This window comes from Mauremys mutica, chromosome 5 (assembly GCF_020497125.1).
Source record: "Mauremys mutica isolate MM-2020 ecotype Southern chromosome 5, ASM2049712v1, whole genome shotgun sequence".
NCBI classification, from domain to species: Eukaryota; Metazoa; Chordata; order Testudines; family Geoemydidae; genus Mauremys; species Mauremys mutica.
The window spans coordinates 140,294,640-140,311,315 of NC_059076.1; the positions used below are offsets into that span (position 1 = coordinate 140,294,640).

A 16,676-nucleotide genomic window follows, 5' to 3' on the forward strand; every position below is an offset into this window, starting at 1 on the left:
TTCTCCCAGCCAAACCCTCGCCCACTCCCGCAGGCGCCGCTTCCCAGGATGGCGTGGAAGGGGCAGGGAGGGGCAGCTGAAGGCCAGCATGCAAGAGAGCTGCCCCTCTCTCCCCACATGAAGGGGGAGACAGGAGGCAGATGGCTCCAGAGACACACTGCAGGGAGTCGGCGAGGGAAAAGCACACGCAGTGGAAAGCTCTCCTGACAGGGAGACCTGGGAGAGACCCTGCCCAAGGAGCTGGGCAGAGACCGGGCTGCAAGCTGCACCAGTCTGCACTTCACTCATTGTGTGGGTGTACTGCCGGGAGGGACGCTGACCTAGGGCTGGGGCCCAGAGAGCCGGTAGGCACCTGAGGACTAAGTGGGATCCCTTCTGGAGACCGTTTGAACTGAGAGTTCTCAAAGGGCCCCTGAAGAGACAGGACGGCCCCAGGCACAGGGCCCCAGAGGGCGACCTCTCTCCAGGAGAGGGTGGTCAAGAGGCAGTAGACGACCACGCTGTATACCCTCAGTGCCCGAGTCAGTGAGGCGATGAGTCTGCGCCAGCAGTTGGCTAACAGGGAGAGCCTTTTGGCTCCAACTGTGGAGCAACAGGCTTTAGTTCTGGAGGTTGCAGGTTCAGTCCCCAGCTCTGCCAGTTACCAACCCTGTGATTTATAACCAGCATGATGCTTGACTCCTCAGTAGTGATTCAGTAAGGATGCCACATACCTCTACCCGTAGAATATCATCGGGCGGGATGTCCTCCAACTTCTGCTCACTATGTTCCACCAGTTTTGTCTCCAGCTCCATCAGCAACCTGCCCCGAAAGGCCACTCCCTCTCCCTTAGAGTTAGATAAGAAGAAAGTGCTGTTACCAAGGCAGCTGCATCTCAGATATGCTCCCACTGGAGTCTATGGGAGCTCTGCCGTTGATTTTGTTCAGTTCAAGAGGAGCAGGAGCAGGCAATGTATTTACGCAGCCCCTTACAGATGTAAAGCAGACTATGTTCTTTTTTTGATGATGTATTTGTCAAGAGGGGTAATAATTTCCTGTAGGTGCAACGGAGCCTGTTTAGATATGGGAGAAGAGCAGCCTTTTCGATTTAGTAGCAGTTGTGAAAAATCAAAAGAGTTTCCATCTGGGTCAAACCGACTGAAAATTTGGGGAATTTTTTGTGAAACAAAAACATCCATTTGGGGTCTGTTCCAGAGTGGGAATTCGAACGTGGGTTTCCCACATCTGGGATAAGTGTCCTAAGCACTCAGCTAAAGGCTATTTGGGGGAACGGAGCAAGGAGGTAGCACCACCTCCTCCACCACCGCCGCCTGTTTTGTGAGTGGCTGAACCAATTTGCATCCAGTTTGTGAATAGTTTTATGTTGACCAAAGCTGTGTTTTTTGGCAAACTATTCTTCTGAAAAATATCACCCAGCTCCAATCCTAGTAACAATTGTGACGTTGCACTCTATATGATTTTATGAAAATATGCTAATGAGTGTGAACATAATGTAACTGGAATGTGCTTCATGCAAAAGGTCTCTTGTGTCATTATAAAGCTTATAATCTACTGAGTGTGGTCATCCTATTTGTATGAATGTATAATTCTTGTATCTGAAACTAGAAATATGAAACATAACTCTGAGGGCCTATTGTAATTATGCGAAGTGTGGTCCTTCCATCAACCAGGACAATTGACTGTAGATGGCTCTGCTTTACTTGTGAGTCTTCCTGTATACGTGTGTGCTGGCAAGTACATAATGAAGTCTTACAGTGCCAGTAATCATGTCACCTGAACTGGAATCCATCTTTAACCCGGTGCTTTTCCATTTAGAGGGAGGGGTGGGAACCCAGAAAGGGACAAAGGATTCCTGCCTTGTGCAAAAGATATATAAGTGGGTGGAACAGAACAAAGGGGCTGTGGTCATGAGAAATCCCCTAGCTACCACCTGAGCTGGAACAAGGGCTGTACCAGGGGAAAGGATTGTGCCCAGGCCTGGAAGGCGTCCAGTCTGTGATAGAAGCTTCTTGAAACATCTCTGAGGGCAAGATTTTATCTGTATTCAGTTTTCTTACTGTACTAGGTTTAGACTTGGGTGTTTTATTTTATTTTGCTTGGTAATTCAATTTGTTCTGTCTGTTATTACTTGGAACCACTTAAATCCTACTTTCTGTATTTAATAAAATCACTTTTAACTTATTAATTAACCCAGAGTATGTCTTAATACCTGCGGAGGGGCAAGTAGCTGTGCATTTACCCCGTATAAACTTTATACAGAGTAAAATGGATTTATCTGGGGTTTGGACCCCATTGGGAGCTGGGCATCTGAGTGCTGGAGACAGGAGCACTTCTTAAGCTCTTTTCAGTTAAGCCTGCAGCTTTTGAGGGACGTAGTTCAGACCTGGGTCTGTGTTTGTAACAGGCTAGCGTGTCTGGCTCAAACCAGGCAGGGCACTGAAGTCCCAAGCTGCCAGGAAAAATGGGCTTAGAGGTAGCCTCGGCACATCAGGAGACAGTCCCAAAGGGGGTTTCTCTGATCCAATCCATCACAACGATTAATGAAAGTTCAGGATAATGAGAGTGTTTCATTTTGCAAAGAAGAATTTTTGAAAACTGAACAACCACGACTTCACCTTTCCCATGTTGAGTTCCTCGTAGGGATCTGGAAACCCAGTAAATTCCCTCGGGCTGCCGTAAAGGTTTACGTAACAGGGCCCAAACGTCGGCAGGAATCCCAGCTCATCGTCCACTAGGAGACCACAAGGAGCAATCAGTTACTGAGCCACTACAACAGCCCTTCTCATTAATGCATAAAAAGAGAACGGGCACTGAGCAAACTATAGCATATTCCTCTAACCACAGGGTTTTGGCCCAATGAGTGCCAAGGGCAGGAACACGGATCCCTTGTGGACTAGACTCTGTTGTTATCTTAAAATCATAGAATCATAGGACTGGCAGGACTAAGTATTATATAGATCACCCCTGACAGGGGTTTGTCCAACCTGCTCTTAAAAATCTCCAATGATGGAGATTCCACAACCTCCCTGGGCAATTTATTCCAATGCTTAACCACCCTGAGAGTTAGGAAGTTTTTCCTAATGTCCAACCTAAACCACCCTTGCTGCAATTTAAGCCCATTGTTTCTTGTCCTATTCTCAGAGGTTAACAAGGACAATTTTTCACCCTCCTCCTTGAAACAACCTTTTATGTACTTGAAAACTGTCATCATGTCCCCTCTCAGTCTTCTCTTCTCCACACTAAACAAACCCAATTTTTTCAATCTTCCCTCATAAGTCATGTTTTCTAGACCTCTAATCATTTTTGTTGCTCTTCTCTGGACTTTCTCCAATTTGTCCACATCTTTCCTGATGTGTAGCACCCAGAACTGTACACAATACTCCAGTTGTGGGCTAATCAGTGCAGAGCAGAGCAAAAGAATTAATTCTTGTGTCTTGCCTACAACACTCCTGCTAATACATCCCAGAATGATGTTTGCTTTTTTTTTGCAACAGTGTTATCTTATAGTGGAAGAGCTGGGTAGCAGTTCCCTCCTCCACTGCACGCTCTATAAATGGGCCCACTGCAGGTCTGGTTCCAATCTCACACACACGAGGGTAACTCCATGAGACCATGCCACACCCCAAATGTGACTGCTTTATGCCACGCCCACATTGCACAAAACACACACTGGCAATTTAACTGGCTCATGGAACCCGTGAGTGGCTAGAACCTCTCCATTGCCACCCACTATAGGGCTTGTAGCTGAGATAAAGGAGGTGTGGCTGGTGTGTCAATGCCACAGCACAGCCAGAGGCAGCCAGGCCTTAAGATAGCCCTGGGGCTGATCTAACTTACACCAAGGATCTAATCAGTCCTGATTGGTGGTTTAAAGCCAACTTTGCATTCCCCGGTCTCCCTGGCTGCACCAAGCACAGACATAGTCTGGGATTGGGGCCATCGACATCAATGGGGTGACACCAGCATGAGTGAGGTCAGAATCAGGCCCTGGTTAGGTGACAGCTCTGTTTACTCTGTACAACTACTCCAGCGTTACACTGGCAGAACTGAGAGCCCTTTACGTGCGGTGCTAAGGCCAGTCCCATTCCCAATAAAGCCAGTGACAAAGCATCGGCGGACGGGCCACCCAGCACTTCCTCCATCCCACACACAGCAGTGGACACAACTATACAATTCAACAGAGGGAGCCCCTGCCAGTGAGAGCCTGATCTCAGAGACTCCAGTCCAGCCAAACTGCAGTAATTGCACTGAATTCACAGGAGCTACTTCTGATATACACTGGGGAGCCATGGCAGTGTTAGGCCATGTCCACACCAGAGAGGGGCCCAAGCCACACAATTCAGATCAGGATCCAGATTTTAGCCCCATTCCCTCTTTCGGGGTGTTTGGAATTTAGAGAACGGAATTTATCCTGGGATGATGAAAGCTCTCGTCTTCCCAAAGTCCCATATTTGGGGTACTAAAGGAGTGGGCCGGATTCCCAGCAGGTGTCAATCAGCATCACTCCACTGACCGCAGTGAACTAGGGATCTATCCCACTGACTGCCACGGAGCGTGAGCCGGTTTACACCAGATGAGGATCTAGCTCAGCGCCCTCTTCCTTAGGACACCTAATGATCCGTCAGGTGACCCTCAGTGCATTGCTTGAGAGAGTGGCATCAGATGCTAGGTGTCTGATGCAGCAGCACCAGGAGAGCAGGAATAAACCGGTGTCCCTCTGCCTTGTACTTTGAAACCGGCCAGGCCCAATGCACCAGGTCTTGGCTCAGTGAGCAGCACAACACATCCTCAGTCCTGCTTACCACACAAAATACCGTCAGTGTTCAACAGAAAGATCATCACTAATAGAGAGCAGTGCCTCGGGCTTGGCATACCAACCCCACCAGAGGCCAAAGGACAGTGGAGACTCCATACCGTGGCCCATCCCACCCTACAGATGATCCAAGGTGGGCACATATGAGGCTGGAGGAGGTCTGGGGTCATATCTCAGTGGCTCACTCCCTTTGACAAGCCACGTTTCAGACACTGAGGCTTTTGCTGATCCTGGTTCTGTCCAGTGTCCCAGTGTGTCTAAACACGGCTAAAACGGCCAAATTACAAAACCATAATTGCAACCAACAGGCTAGAGGGACGTACTGGCTGTAGCTTTCAGGGGCTTCGCAAGAAGAGGAAACTCATCTGAGGCACAAAGAAATGAAGAGAAGGTTAGAGTGGGAACAACAGAGAAGGGGTGGAAGGAGCGTGACATGAGACCAATGCATTATGGGAAATGCAAGCTGCTGCTGCAATGGGGCTTTTTGTGCCAGACTCTAGAGAGAGACCGAGAGGGGAACAGAACAGCTATAGTCTGCTAGGTCACTCTGGCTGGAAGCTACTCATGGTCGACCATATCACATGAGGCCCTGGGAGTGCACTGGGAGCCTTTCCTAGAGAGCCCAGGCCTGGCCTCCTTACTCAAGTCAGCCGGCCAAACCGCCTCCCAGGAGCCCAGCGGAGGTCCAAATCTACCTCCCTGCTCTGTGTCCCACAATGCATTGCACCAAATCTAGCTGTGGCTCGAGCCCATCTCTGACAATGGCAACACCCTACCCCTTCACCCAAAGGTCCCCGGGGCTGCAACGGGCATCCCAAAGCACCATGGAACAAGTAGGGGCTTCCATTCTGCTCCTCTATAAACGCTGTCTCCCCAGAGCTGGCCTTTAGTTCTGTGGGGCCCTGCGCAAGGCGAGACATATGGGCCCTCAGACAGAGGGCTTGGAAACTGGCTGGGTCGGGAGTGCTGGTCATTAAGGGGATGTGGAAGAGGGGAATCAGTCCCTGGATGGCTGCTGAATCCAGGCTAGGACATGGGGGGACCCTGTGTGGTGACTATAGGCCAGAGAGACCCCCAAGGTGTGTTTGTGTCCAGCTGCCTTTGTATGCATCACAGCCAAGCCCCAGGATTTCTCTACCACATGGGACACTGCACATGTTGTATCTGGGGGACGGGACAGAAAGGGAACAAGGGGCATCTGTTAGCATGGGAGGGGGGGGAAGGAAAGGGTGTATCCCAGTGGTTCATCCTTCAAAGAGTGAGGTTCCAATGGGCTGTCGAGTGGGGATCTCCTGGGTACACGGTAGGTGTGGGTGTAGGTCCCTGTGCAGCCTCCCACAACACCTTGCTCCTGTGGCCGGCAGAGAAATGAACTGTCAGAGGGTCCCTCTGTATCCACGTGCCTGCATGGCCCCACTGAGCCATTGATCGGGAGTAAAACCCTTCGGCTCCCAATGCGCTTTGCAGTGCAACAGCCCCTAAGAGCATGGGGCTGGGGCTGGCCTAAGGGAAATGCTTCCAAACACCTCCAGCGTACCCCTCTTCCCTGTCCCCCACTCCCTCGCGCGCTCTCTCTAGGGATCTGCAGCTGCCCAGGAAAGGGAGGATGACTAGACAAAGCCCGTGTCAGTGGGCGCACGGCATTGCAGTCTGAACTCCACACTCTGCATGCGTTGGCAGGGCAGTTTGTGTTGTAAGAACAGGTGAGCTGCGCCCTAAGGCCCCAACTGCATTACAGACCTTTACCGAGTTTGTCGCCCGGTTGACACCATGTGTTTTAGGCCCAGGCATTCCTTTCCTCAGCACTGTGAGGGCACCATGTTTCCACCCGGCTTGTAAGCAGAGCTGCGGCTGGAATCTCACCTGGAAGTTCTGCTATGTATGTTTTTGAGTGGGGGGTCATTTAACTGTGCACAAGTAATAGGGTTAGCTGGTCCCTCTACCTCCCTGGTCTATGAGCAAGATCCCAAAATGCATTGCGCCATGTGAGAAAATACCCACAATCCTCTGCCACTCAGCAGAGACAGGAGGGTGCAGCTGCCCCAAATTTCCCAGAGTGCACCAGTGGGAACATGGCTGTGCTATGCCATAAGCATGGGCAGGCCAAGACCATTGACACGTGATTGGTCCAGGAGAAATGCTACCGTGTGGATACGCCAAACCATGCAAGCTGCAATTGTGTCAGCACCTGGCGCTCGTTCACAAGGATTCTGTCTGGAGCGCAGCCGGTACAAACCAACCTGAGCATAGCAGTGAGGACAGTCGGAACAGAGCAGCAAAGGGAGTTAGCTGCAGGAGTTATTCAGTAACCGATGGGGTTAGGGCAGGTTCAGGCTACAGTCCCTACAACAGCTCCAAGCAGCTGCAAAGGCCTGGGTTATTCAGAAACCACCACGACACGACCAAGTGAACCGTGAGTCCCTGCACTTGCTCCCGCCTGACACGAATACCATGACACGGATCGTGTGATTGAGGGCTGGCAGCTGAGTGCTAGACCCCCCCAGCCCCCACTTGGGCGGTCTTCAGGACTTGAACCCAAGACCCTGAGTACTAAAAGCATGAGCTGCTACCACTGGAGCTAGAAGACCAAGCCTCCTGCTGCAGCAAATAACAGGCTCATAAACCTCTTATGTGAGCCAGCCACTGAGGGTACGTCTAAGTCCAGCCTCTGATTCAGGTTTGACCTCCAGTCCCCCTTTTGGACCTGGGTCCTAGGATTCTGCTGGGTAGGGGTCAGAACCCAAATCCCACTGCGACTTGGATCTAAGCCTGTCATTTTGCAGTGTGGACACTGCTCAAGCCACAGACCCGGGTCAGAAGGTCTGTGTAGTGCAGTGTGGATGCGTTAGCATGGCTGAGAGACCTGGGTCCAGCAACTGTAAACCCAGGTTTACACCTGGCATTGGCCACTGTTGGAAGACACGATACTGGGCTAGATGGACCTTTGGTCTGACCCTACTGTGGCTGTTCTTATGTCAGTTTATAATTAAGTGTGGATGCTCCAGCACATGGCTGGAAACACAGAATCCACAAGCCCGGGCCCAACCGATCTGGGTTTAAAGGGCAGTGTAGACATACCCTGGAGGGAAGACACTTAGTCAGGACTTAGCAGAGTCCCAGATCCCTGAAACCACACAGTCTTTCCCCACCCTCTGTGCACTGAGAACAGGCAGGAGGGGAATCTTCCCGGGTCCTAGATTACAATGTGAAGGTGGGTTCAAACTAAGGCAAAATGAGCTCCACCCTCCCTAATGCTTCTTTATTGAGCCCGGGCACGCTCAGACAGAGCAATTCTCCACCTCTGCCCCACGGAGCTTGCACTTCAAAGTGGACACACGTGCAGAAGTTCAAACGCCCAGCGGGCCACCACCGGTGCTTCACAAGGACGTTACCATGCTCAAGCAACCCAGGCCCCAGCGGGAGGTTAGCGGGGCTTGCACCAGTGAAGAAGCAAGGGGAGAGTTTGGCTAAGTGAATCCAAAGATACCCCGTGGGTATATGCCCCAATCCAGCAAAACATGTAAGCACGTGCTTACCCTTTGGACTGGAGCAGGCCCAGTGAAGCCAAGGGGATAATCCACCTTCTTCAAGTTACACATCTGCTTAAGTGCTTTGCTGGACTGGGCCATAGCCAATAACTGGAAGACACACTGGGGTCCTGCAGTGAGGATTTGGGGTCAAATTGTGCCCCCCATTCGGAGCTTTGCCATTGGCATCAATAGAAGCAGGGTTTAGCCCTGGATGGCCTAGTGCCAAGTGATGACTGCCCCTTCCACAGGTGCCCATGGGACAGGGAGGGCACAAGATGCCTCCCCGTCTTTGTACCCCACACTGTGCAAGAGCCAGCCTCACCTCAGCCCCGGCTGTCTCCTCAGCAGCCGGCAGAGCCGGCTGACAGCACAAGAGAGCATATGCTCCCCTCCTGTCCACAGGCAGGGTCCCATTGCATGCCCAGGGCTCATCCCACCGATTTCTAGTGCCCCTGCTGGGACGGAGCTGGGCTGCAGCCAAAACCCACCCAGAGCTTTAGCGCAGACAATATTCACAACATGCCTTAAAGAGTCACCCACTTCTGTCATGACCCAACCTCAGTCAGAGTCACTTAAGATTCCCCTACACTCGCCCGTCGGAGGGGAAGGCACCAGCCCCCACCATCCCCTAGGGTTTCATAGAGAGGATCCCAGTCAGTAAATCTCCTTTACCAAAGCTAAGACCAGCCTCCAAGCCACAAGCATGCATTCCCCATAGCGCCCAGTGCAAACTGCAGGCACAGGCCTTTCCTTACCTTCCAGCTCTCCTCCTGGGGCAGAGATTTGAGACATGCGCAGGTGGGTCGTGCCAATGACATCGTTGTGAGTGACACGGTCCCTGAAATAAGGGGTTTGGTTTAATTGTAGCAAGTGTTTGGTTGATTATGCTTTGCTCATAGAGATCCTTCCTTTGGGAGAATGCCACGTTCTTTACGAACGTTAACTCTCCAAGTCACTCCTATTAAGACAGGTCAATATTACTGGACCAGATCCCCACCTGGTGTAAATCCGCATTGCTCCATTGGAGTCAGCTGGCCAGCAGAAGTCAATGAAGCTGTACTGATTTTTACCAGCTGTAGATCTGTCCCATTAACTTGGTGTTACAGATGGGAAACTGAGGCATGGAGCAAAGCGAAGTGACTTGCCCACTATCACAAAGGGAGACAGTGGCAGACTGCACAATAGAAGCCAGAAATCCCGACTCCCCATCCACTGCTCTAGCCACATAGGGTTCAAGCCTGAACATCCACCCTGCAATTTGATAGTCCCGCAGCCCAGGCCTCACAAGTCCGCATCAGCTGACATGGGCCAGCCATGGGTGTTTAATTGCAGTGTAGACATACCCTTAGTCTGCTCCCTCCTGCGTGTAAGATTATTAGCCTAGCACCCATCATCTTATTGCCTACAGCTACTACCAAACTGTATTTTCCTGCATGGTGAGGAAGGTGAGAAATAATGTCCTATACGTTTGGAGCCACTTGGTTGCAGGTACAGGAAGTTACAGCTCTGGGGAGTTCTCCTTACAGCCAGTTATAACCTGACCCACCCCAGCCTTAACGGGCCTGGGAGAACTCGCTTGGCCCTTGCGCAGTGGAGGCGTTGTTTCTGGGAATGCGTCTGGCTTGGGACGCTTGCTGCATTTTGGATCTGGGTTGCACTAGCATAGGACAATTGAGACCAGGGCTGCCTAAATCGGTCCTTAGAACAGGCTCCCCACTGTGTAGATAAGGCCCATCTCCTCTTGGACCCTGTCTCCTTCCATCTCAGCTTCAAACTCACCAATCCATGACCCGGATCCTCATTTTCTCACACATGGAAGGAAACTAGAGAAACAGGCACAAAACGGGAATGGTCAGTGCAAACGGCTCAGGGGCAATGCTCGGAGCAAAGCGACCCCAGAGGCAGAGACCTGCCGTTGCTCACCATGGCCGGCACGGTGATGCGCTGGTTCCACTGGGGGTTTGCGTTCTTCTCCAGGATCTTAGAGCTGATCTGGCGAGAGAAGGGAACAATAAAAGGCAGCGTCAGGGCAGGGTTGGCTCACCCTTCTCTACGAGCCAGGACACAACACAGATTCATTTGTTTGTTTCTGTTACGTTTCCTGGCCCCGGGGGGCGGGGGGGAGGTTTCGTGGCTTCCAATTCTTAGGAAACCTTCCTGGGTGAAACAACGTGCACCTGAGGGAGGGAATCCTGAGCCATAACGGGCCAGGGTGTCATAGAATCTCAGGGTTGGAAGGGACCTCAGGAGATCATCTAGTCCAACCCCCAAAAAACAGGCCTTCCTGCTGCTGTCTGGCTTTGTGGGTAGTGTCAGGGCAGGGGCACCAGAACACGGGGGCCCAGGGGGCCATAACTCCACCACTTTTAAAAAAGGGAGGGCTGCGACCTCCCGCTTTTTACTGGCCGTAAGGGAGAGCGATAGGAGGAAGGAGGCAGAGAGGAGCAAGCAGGGGGAGGGGCCTCAGGGGAAGGGGCGGGGCAAGGGCGTGGCCTCAGAGAGAAGAGGCGGCACAGGGGTGGGGCCACGGATCAGGCACCAGTTCCCCCCACACACACACACTTTTAGGGCGCGTCTGTCGCTCCTGTGTCAGGGTCCTCAGACTGTGTCTCTCGAGCCAAATCTTCTTCAGGGCCCTATGCGATGCCAGGAGAAAGAGCTACTGTGTGGGAGAAAGGAAGGCTTGGAGCTCCTTCCAGGGCCTGGGAGGAGCAAGCCGTGGCAGCGGGAGGAGGGGGAGCAGTGGGAGATACGGTAACACCAGGTAATATACAGAAATAACAGAGTAGGTCACACTGGTGGGGGGTGGCACTGTGAAAGAACGCATAGCGTCAAATACAGTAAATACCTTGAATGAAACAAACTGCACCACAGAATCTCTCTGGATAGAAATTCCATGCTGGAACAAGGAAAGCATAGCAGTAGGGATGTACTACCGACCACCTGACCAAGACGGTGACAGTGACTGTGAAATGCTCAGGGAGATTAGAGAGGCTACAAACACAGAAAATGCAAAAATAATGGGGGATCTCCGCTAGCCTCACATTGACTGGGAACATGTCACCTCAGGACGGGATGCAGAGATAAAATTTCTAGACACCTTAAGTGATGGCTTCTTGGAGCAGCTAGTCCTGGAACCCACAAGAGGAGAGGCAGTTCTTGATTCAGTCCTAATGGAGCACGGGATCTGGTCCAAGAGGTGATTATAGCTGAACTGCTCAGTGATAGCCACTGTAAAGTAATTTAATTTAACATCCTTGTGAGGGGGAAGGTGCCGAAGAAACCCACCACAGTAGCATTTAACTTCAAAAGAGGGAACTACACAAAACTGAGGACGCTAGTTAAACGGAAATCAAAATGAATCGTCATGTGTGAAATGCCTCCAAACTTCATGGAGACTATTTAAAAACACCAGACTAGAGGTCAAACTCAATGCATGCACCAAATACAAAAAAAAGTAAGGGGACCAAAAAATGCCACCATGGCTAAATAGCAGAGTAAACGAGGTGGTTAGAGGCAAAAAGGCATCCTTTAAAAAGCGGAAGTCAAATCCCAGTGAAGAAAATAGAAAAGACCATAAACTCTGGCAAGTCACGTGTAAAAGTACAATAAGCAGGTCAAGAAAGAATCTGAAGAGCAATTAGGTACGGACACACAAAAAAAGCAACAAAAAATTGAAGTATATCAGAAGCAGGAAGCCTGTCAAACAGTCAGTGGATGATCAAGATGCTAAACAAACACTCAAGGAAGACAAGGCTGTTGTGGAGAAGCTAAATGAAATTCTCTGCCTGGGATTTCACTGCAGAGGATATAGGGGAGATCCAACATCCAAGCCATTCTTTTTAGGTGACAAATCTGAGGGACTGTCCCAGATTGAAGCATCAATAGACAAGATTTTTTAACAAATTGATCCACTAAACAGTAATAAGTCACCAGATGGTATCACCCGAGAGTTCTGAAGGAACTTGCAGAACTACTAACTGTGGTATGTAACCAATCACTTAAATCAGCTTCTGTAGCAGATGACTGGAGGGTAGCGAACGTAATGCCCATTTTTCAGAAAAGGCAATCCTGACAATAAGTCTAATGTCCGTATCAGACAAACTGTCGAGACTTTAGTAAAGAAGAGAATTATCAGACTCATAGAATCTATAGATGAACATGATTTGTTGGGAAATCATGCCTCACCAATCTATTAGAATTCTTTGAGGGAGTCAACAAGCATGTGGGCAAAGGTGATCCAGTGGATATAGTGTACTTGGACTTTCAGAAAGCCTTTGACAAGGTCCCCCACCAAAGGCTCCTAAGCAAAGTAAGCAATCGGGGATAAGAGGGAAGGTCCTGTCATAGGTCAGTAATGGGTTAAGAGACAGGAAACAAAGGGTAAGATAAATGGTCAGTTTTCACAAGGGAGAGAGGTTAATAGCGGTGTCCCCCAAGGAGTTGTACTAAGACCAGCGTTGTTCAACATATTCATAAACGATCTGGGAAAAGGGGAAACAGTGAAGTGGCAAAATTTGCAGACAATACAAAATTACTCAGAATAACTAGTAACTACAAAAAGTTACAAAGGGATTTCACTAAACTGGGTGACGGGGCCACTACAAAGTGGCAGATGAAATTCAGTGTTGATAAGTGCAAATTAACGCACACTGGAAAACATAATCCCAACTATACCTATAACATGATGGGATCTAAATTAGCTGTTACAACTCAAGAAAGAGATCTTGGAGTCATTGTGGATAGTTCTCTGGAAACATTTGATCACTGTGCTGTGGCAGTCAAAAAGGCTAACAATGTTAGGAACCATTAAGAAAGGGATAGATAATAAAATAAAAAATAACATAATGTCACTATATTAATCCATGGTACACCCACACCTTGAATACTGTGTGCAATTCTGGTTGCCCCATCTCGAAAAAGATATATTAGAATTGAAAAAGATTCAGAGAAGGGCAACAAAAACTATTAGGAGTATAAGGAGAGATTAATAAGACTGGGACTGATCAACTTAGAAAAGAGATGACTAAAGGGGGGGTATGATTGAGGTCTATAAAATCATGACTGGTGTGGAGAAAGTAAATAAGGAAGTGTTATTTACTCCTTCTCATAACACAAGAACTAGTGGTTATCTGATGAAATTAATAGGCAGCAGAATTAAAAATAAAACATAAGGAAGTACTTCTTCACACGACGCACAGTCAACCTGTGGAACTCATTGCCAGGGGATGTTGTGAAGGCCAAAAATATAACAGGGTTCAAAAAAGAACTAGATAAGTTCATGGAGGACAGGTCCATCAATGGCTATTAGCCAGGATGGTCAGGGATGCATCCACATGCTCTGGGTGTCCCTAAACCTCCAACTGCCAGAATCTAGGAGTGGACGACAAGGGATGGATTACTCAAAATTGCCCTGTTCTGTTCATTCATTCTGAAGCATCTGGCCACTGTTGGAAGACAGGATACTGGGCTTGATGAACCATTGGTCTGACCCAGTACAGCCGTTCTTACGTTCTTACGTAGCTGCAGAAAGAGGGATGGCCTGAGAGCCTCCTTCAGCCCACCCAAGAAGCAGATGTCTCCTGATGAAGGTGCTTCCCTGCATTGCAGGCACTGGTCAGTGTATATGATGCTTGACAGCAGGGGGCAGATCTGAGCATGCACGGTTTAGAGGGAACTTTGGCACAGAACAGGTTAAAGCCACCTGAGTCCAGTTCAAGGTCTTGGCCCTTATCTTCAAGGTGCTCAATTGCTTGGGCCCTGGAGAGCTAAAAAAGCCTGCTGCTCCAAGATGAGGACTATGGTCAACAACTCCCCTCCTCCGGCACAATGGAATTCTCCACCACAAGGACAAGTGCAGAGTCCTGCACTTAGGACGGAAGAATCCCATTCACTGTTACAGACTAGGGACAAATGGCTAGGCAGCAGTTCTGCAGAAAAGGACCTAGGGGTTACAGTGGACGAGAAGCTGGATATGAGTTAGCAGTGTGCCCTTGTTGCCAAGAAGGCTAACGGCATTTTGGGTTGTATAAGTAGGGGCATTGCCAGCAGATTGAGGGATGTGATCGTTCCCCTCTATTCGACATTGGTGAGGCCTCATCTGGAGTACTGTGCCCAGTTTTGGGCCCCACACTTCAAGAAAGATGTGGAAAAATTGGAAAGAGTCCTGCGGAGGGCAACAAAAATGATTAGGGGGTTGGAGCACATGACTTATGAGGAGAGGCTGAGGGAACTGGGATTGTTTAGTCTGCAGAAGAGAAGAATGGGAGGGGGGGATTTGATAGCTGCTTTCAACTACCTGAAAGGGGGTTCCCAAGAGGATGGATCTAGACTGTTCTCAGTGGTACCTGATGACAGAACAAGGAGTAATCAGTCCCAAGTTGCAGTGGGGGAGGTTTAGGTTGGATATTAGGAAAAACTTTTTCATTCAGAGAGTGGTGAAGCACTGGAATGGGTTATCTAGGGAGGTGGTAGAATCTCTTTCCTTAGAGGTTTTTAAGGTCAGGCTTGACAAAGCCCTGGCTGGGGTGATTTAGTTGAGGTTGGTCCTGCTTTGAGCAGGGGGTTGGACTAGATACCTCCTGAGGTCCCTTCCAACCCTGATATTCTATGATTCTAACGGCAAAGCTCGTCTGGGCAGAAATCAGCTTTCTTGGGTGCGGCTTGAGAGTATGGAATGAACTCCCCCAAGAACTAAGAACCATCCCAAACTTCCTCGCTCTCTGGTCCAAGCACACTCCGCCATCCTGCCTCCTCTGATGCAAACACCGAGCAGCGTGGACATTTAAAACGCAGAACCCTGCCACAACAAAACCTTCCACTGCCCACACAATTCTCCCTGGGGCCAGGAAAAGAGGAAGAACAAACCACACAGGACAGATGTTAGTGACTAACGTCTGCACTAACTTATTGCACCAATGGAAGCACTCAGATACTATGGTGAGGAGGGCAGTACGAGAACCTATTCAGAATGGACTACACCAATTTTAATAGATTGTTTTGTGGACCCTTCCCTCCTCCCCTTTCTGAACACCCAGCCCCATTCCCATTCATGATCCCGTAACATCCCCATCACAGCTACAGCCCATTGCCTACCTGGAAGAGTAAGGTTAGGAAAATGTTTAATGTATCATCATGGAATTTATCTAAGGTGACCAGACAGCAAATATGAAAAATCGGGACGGGGGGGTTAGGGGTAATAAGAGCCTATATAAGAAAAAGACCCAAAAATCAGGACCCTCTCTATAAAATCGGGACATCTGGTCACCCTAAATTTATCAGATGGAAATTAAGGGAGGAGGTGTCAGATCCATGGGACCAGATAGATCCTCGTGAACCAGCGACGGTCCGTGGATCACAGCTTGGGAACTCAGAACATTTAAGAAATAACGATCATCCATCAATTTAAGCCGGTTCCCAAACTGTAGCCAAGCCCTGAGCTAGGAAATTATTTCTCGGTTATTTCCCCCACCCCTCCCCCCAAACACACAAGGATCTAAATACTTGTATTGTCATTTTTAATACAACAGCACCACTAAGAGCCTAGAGCGGAAATTACTCATATGCAGCAGAGAACAGAAGACACCGTCTGTGCTTTCTCCAGAGAGGTGCATCCCATGGCTAATCTGTTGCTACTCAGAACCTAGCCTTGCCATCCTGTGTGTGTCCTACTCTGCAAATAGTCCTGTGAGCAAAGGCAGCCAAGGCTGGCTCCTTAGTTATGGGGTTTTATTTATTTTTGCATTCAGAGGGATCAGAGATTTTAATTTAAAAAAAATTTTCCACTGTAATTTTGTTACACTGACAAAGGGGTAATGGCCATAGGCCCAAGCACAGATGTGTACGAAAATCTCTCCATCTATCTAGGTATTCTTAGTGCACCCTTCATTGTGGTATTTCAGCACAAGGGTAGAAAAGACAGATCAAAGGGGGCATCACTAGGGCTGAGGAAATGAAACTGCTTGAAGGGAAACTTGGATTGGGCATCAGGAACCAGTTCCTAAGAGTGAGGATGGTTAGAACATGGAACCCAACTGGAGAAAGGTGTTCTAGGGCTCAGGGCAGCACTGACCAGGGTGGATGGAGGAGCTGACCTAACCCCGTAGATGTTCAGGCACCACGGAAATGAGCAGAGTATGAGCAATCAGACCGACAGATCTTCCCCATCTCTAGCTTTTGGGAGTAAGATACAGATGTGAGCAATGCCACTGCATGCCCACCAGAGGACTGTGTCAGCCCAACAGGTCAGACTGCTGCAGGCCTCACCCTGCCATAAAACTCTGCCCAGGCCTCATTCCTCTTTGTTTTTCTCCAAAGCAACAAACAAAGGCACC

At 49.5% G+C, this 16,676-nt stretch overlaps 1 protein-coding gene across 7 annotated transcripts in view; it reads right to left on the reverse strand.

Moving 5' to 3' along the window:
• DYSF (dysferlin) overlaps positions 1-16,676 on the reverse strand; it is a 288,276-nt gene that overhangs the window by 189,875 nt on the left and 81,725 nt on the right. For all 7 annotated transcript variants that reach the window (XM_045018205.1, XM_045018204.1, XM_045018206.1 and 4 more), the window contains exons 14-18: positions 10,267-10,335; positions 10,123-10,166; positions 9,099-9,181; positions 2,616-2,731; positions 714-827 (exon numbers count right to left, since the gene is read on the reverse strand). In XM_045018205.1, coding sequence (XP_044874140.1) covers positions 714-827; positions 2,616-2,731; positions 9,099-9,181; positions 10,123-10,166; positions 10,267-10,335 — 426 coding nt within the window. The remainder of the gene's footprint in view (positions 1-713; positions 828-2,615; positions 2,732-9,098; positions 9,182-10,122; positions 10,167-10,266; positions 10,336-16,676) is intronic.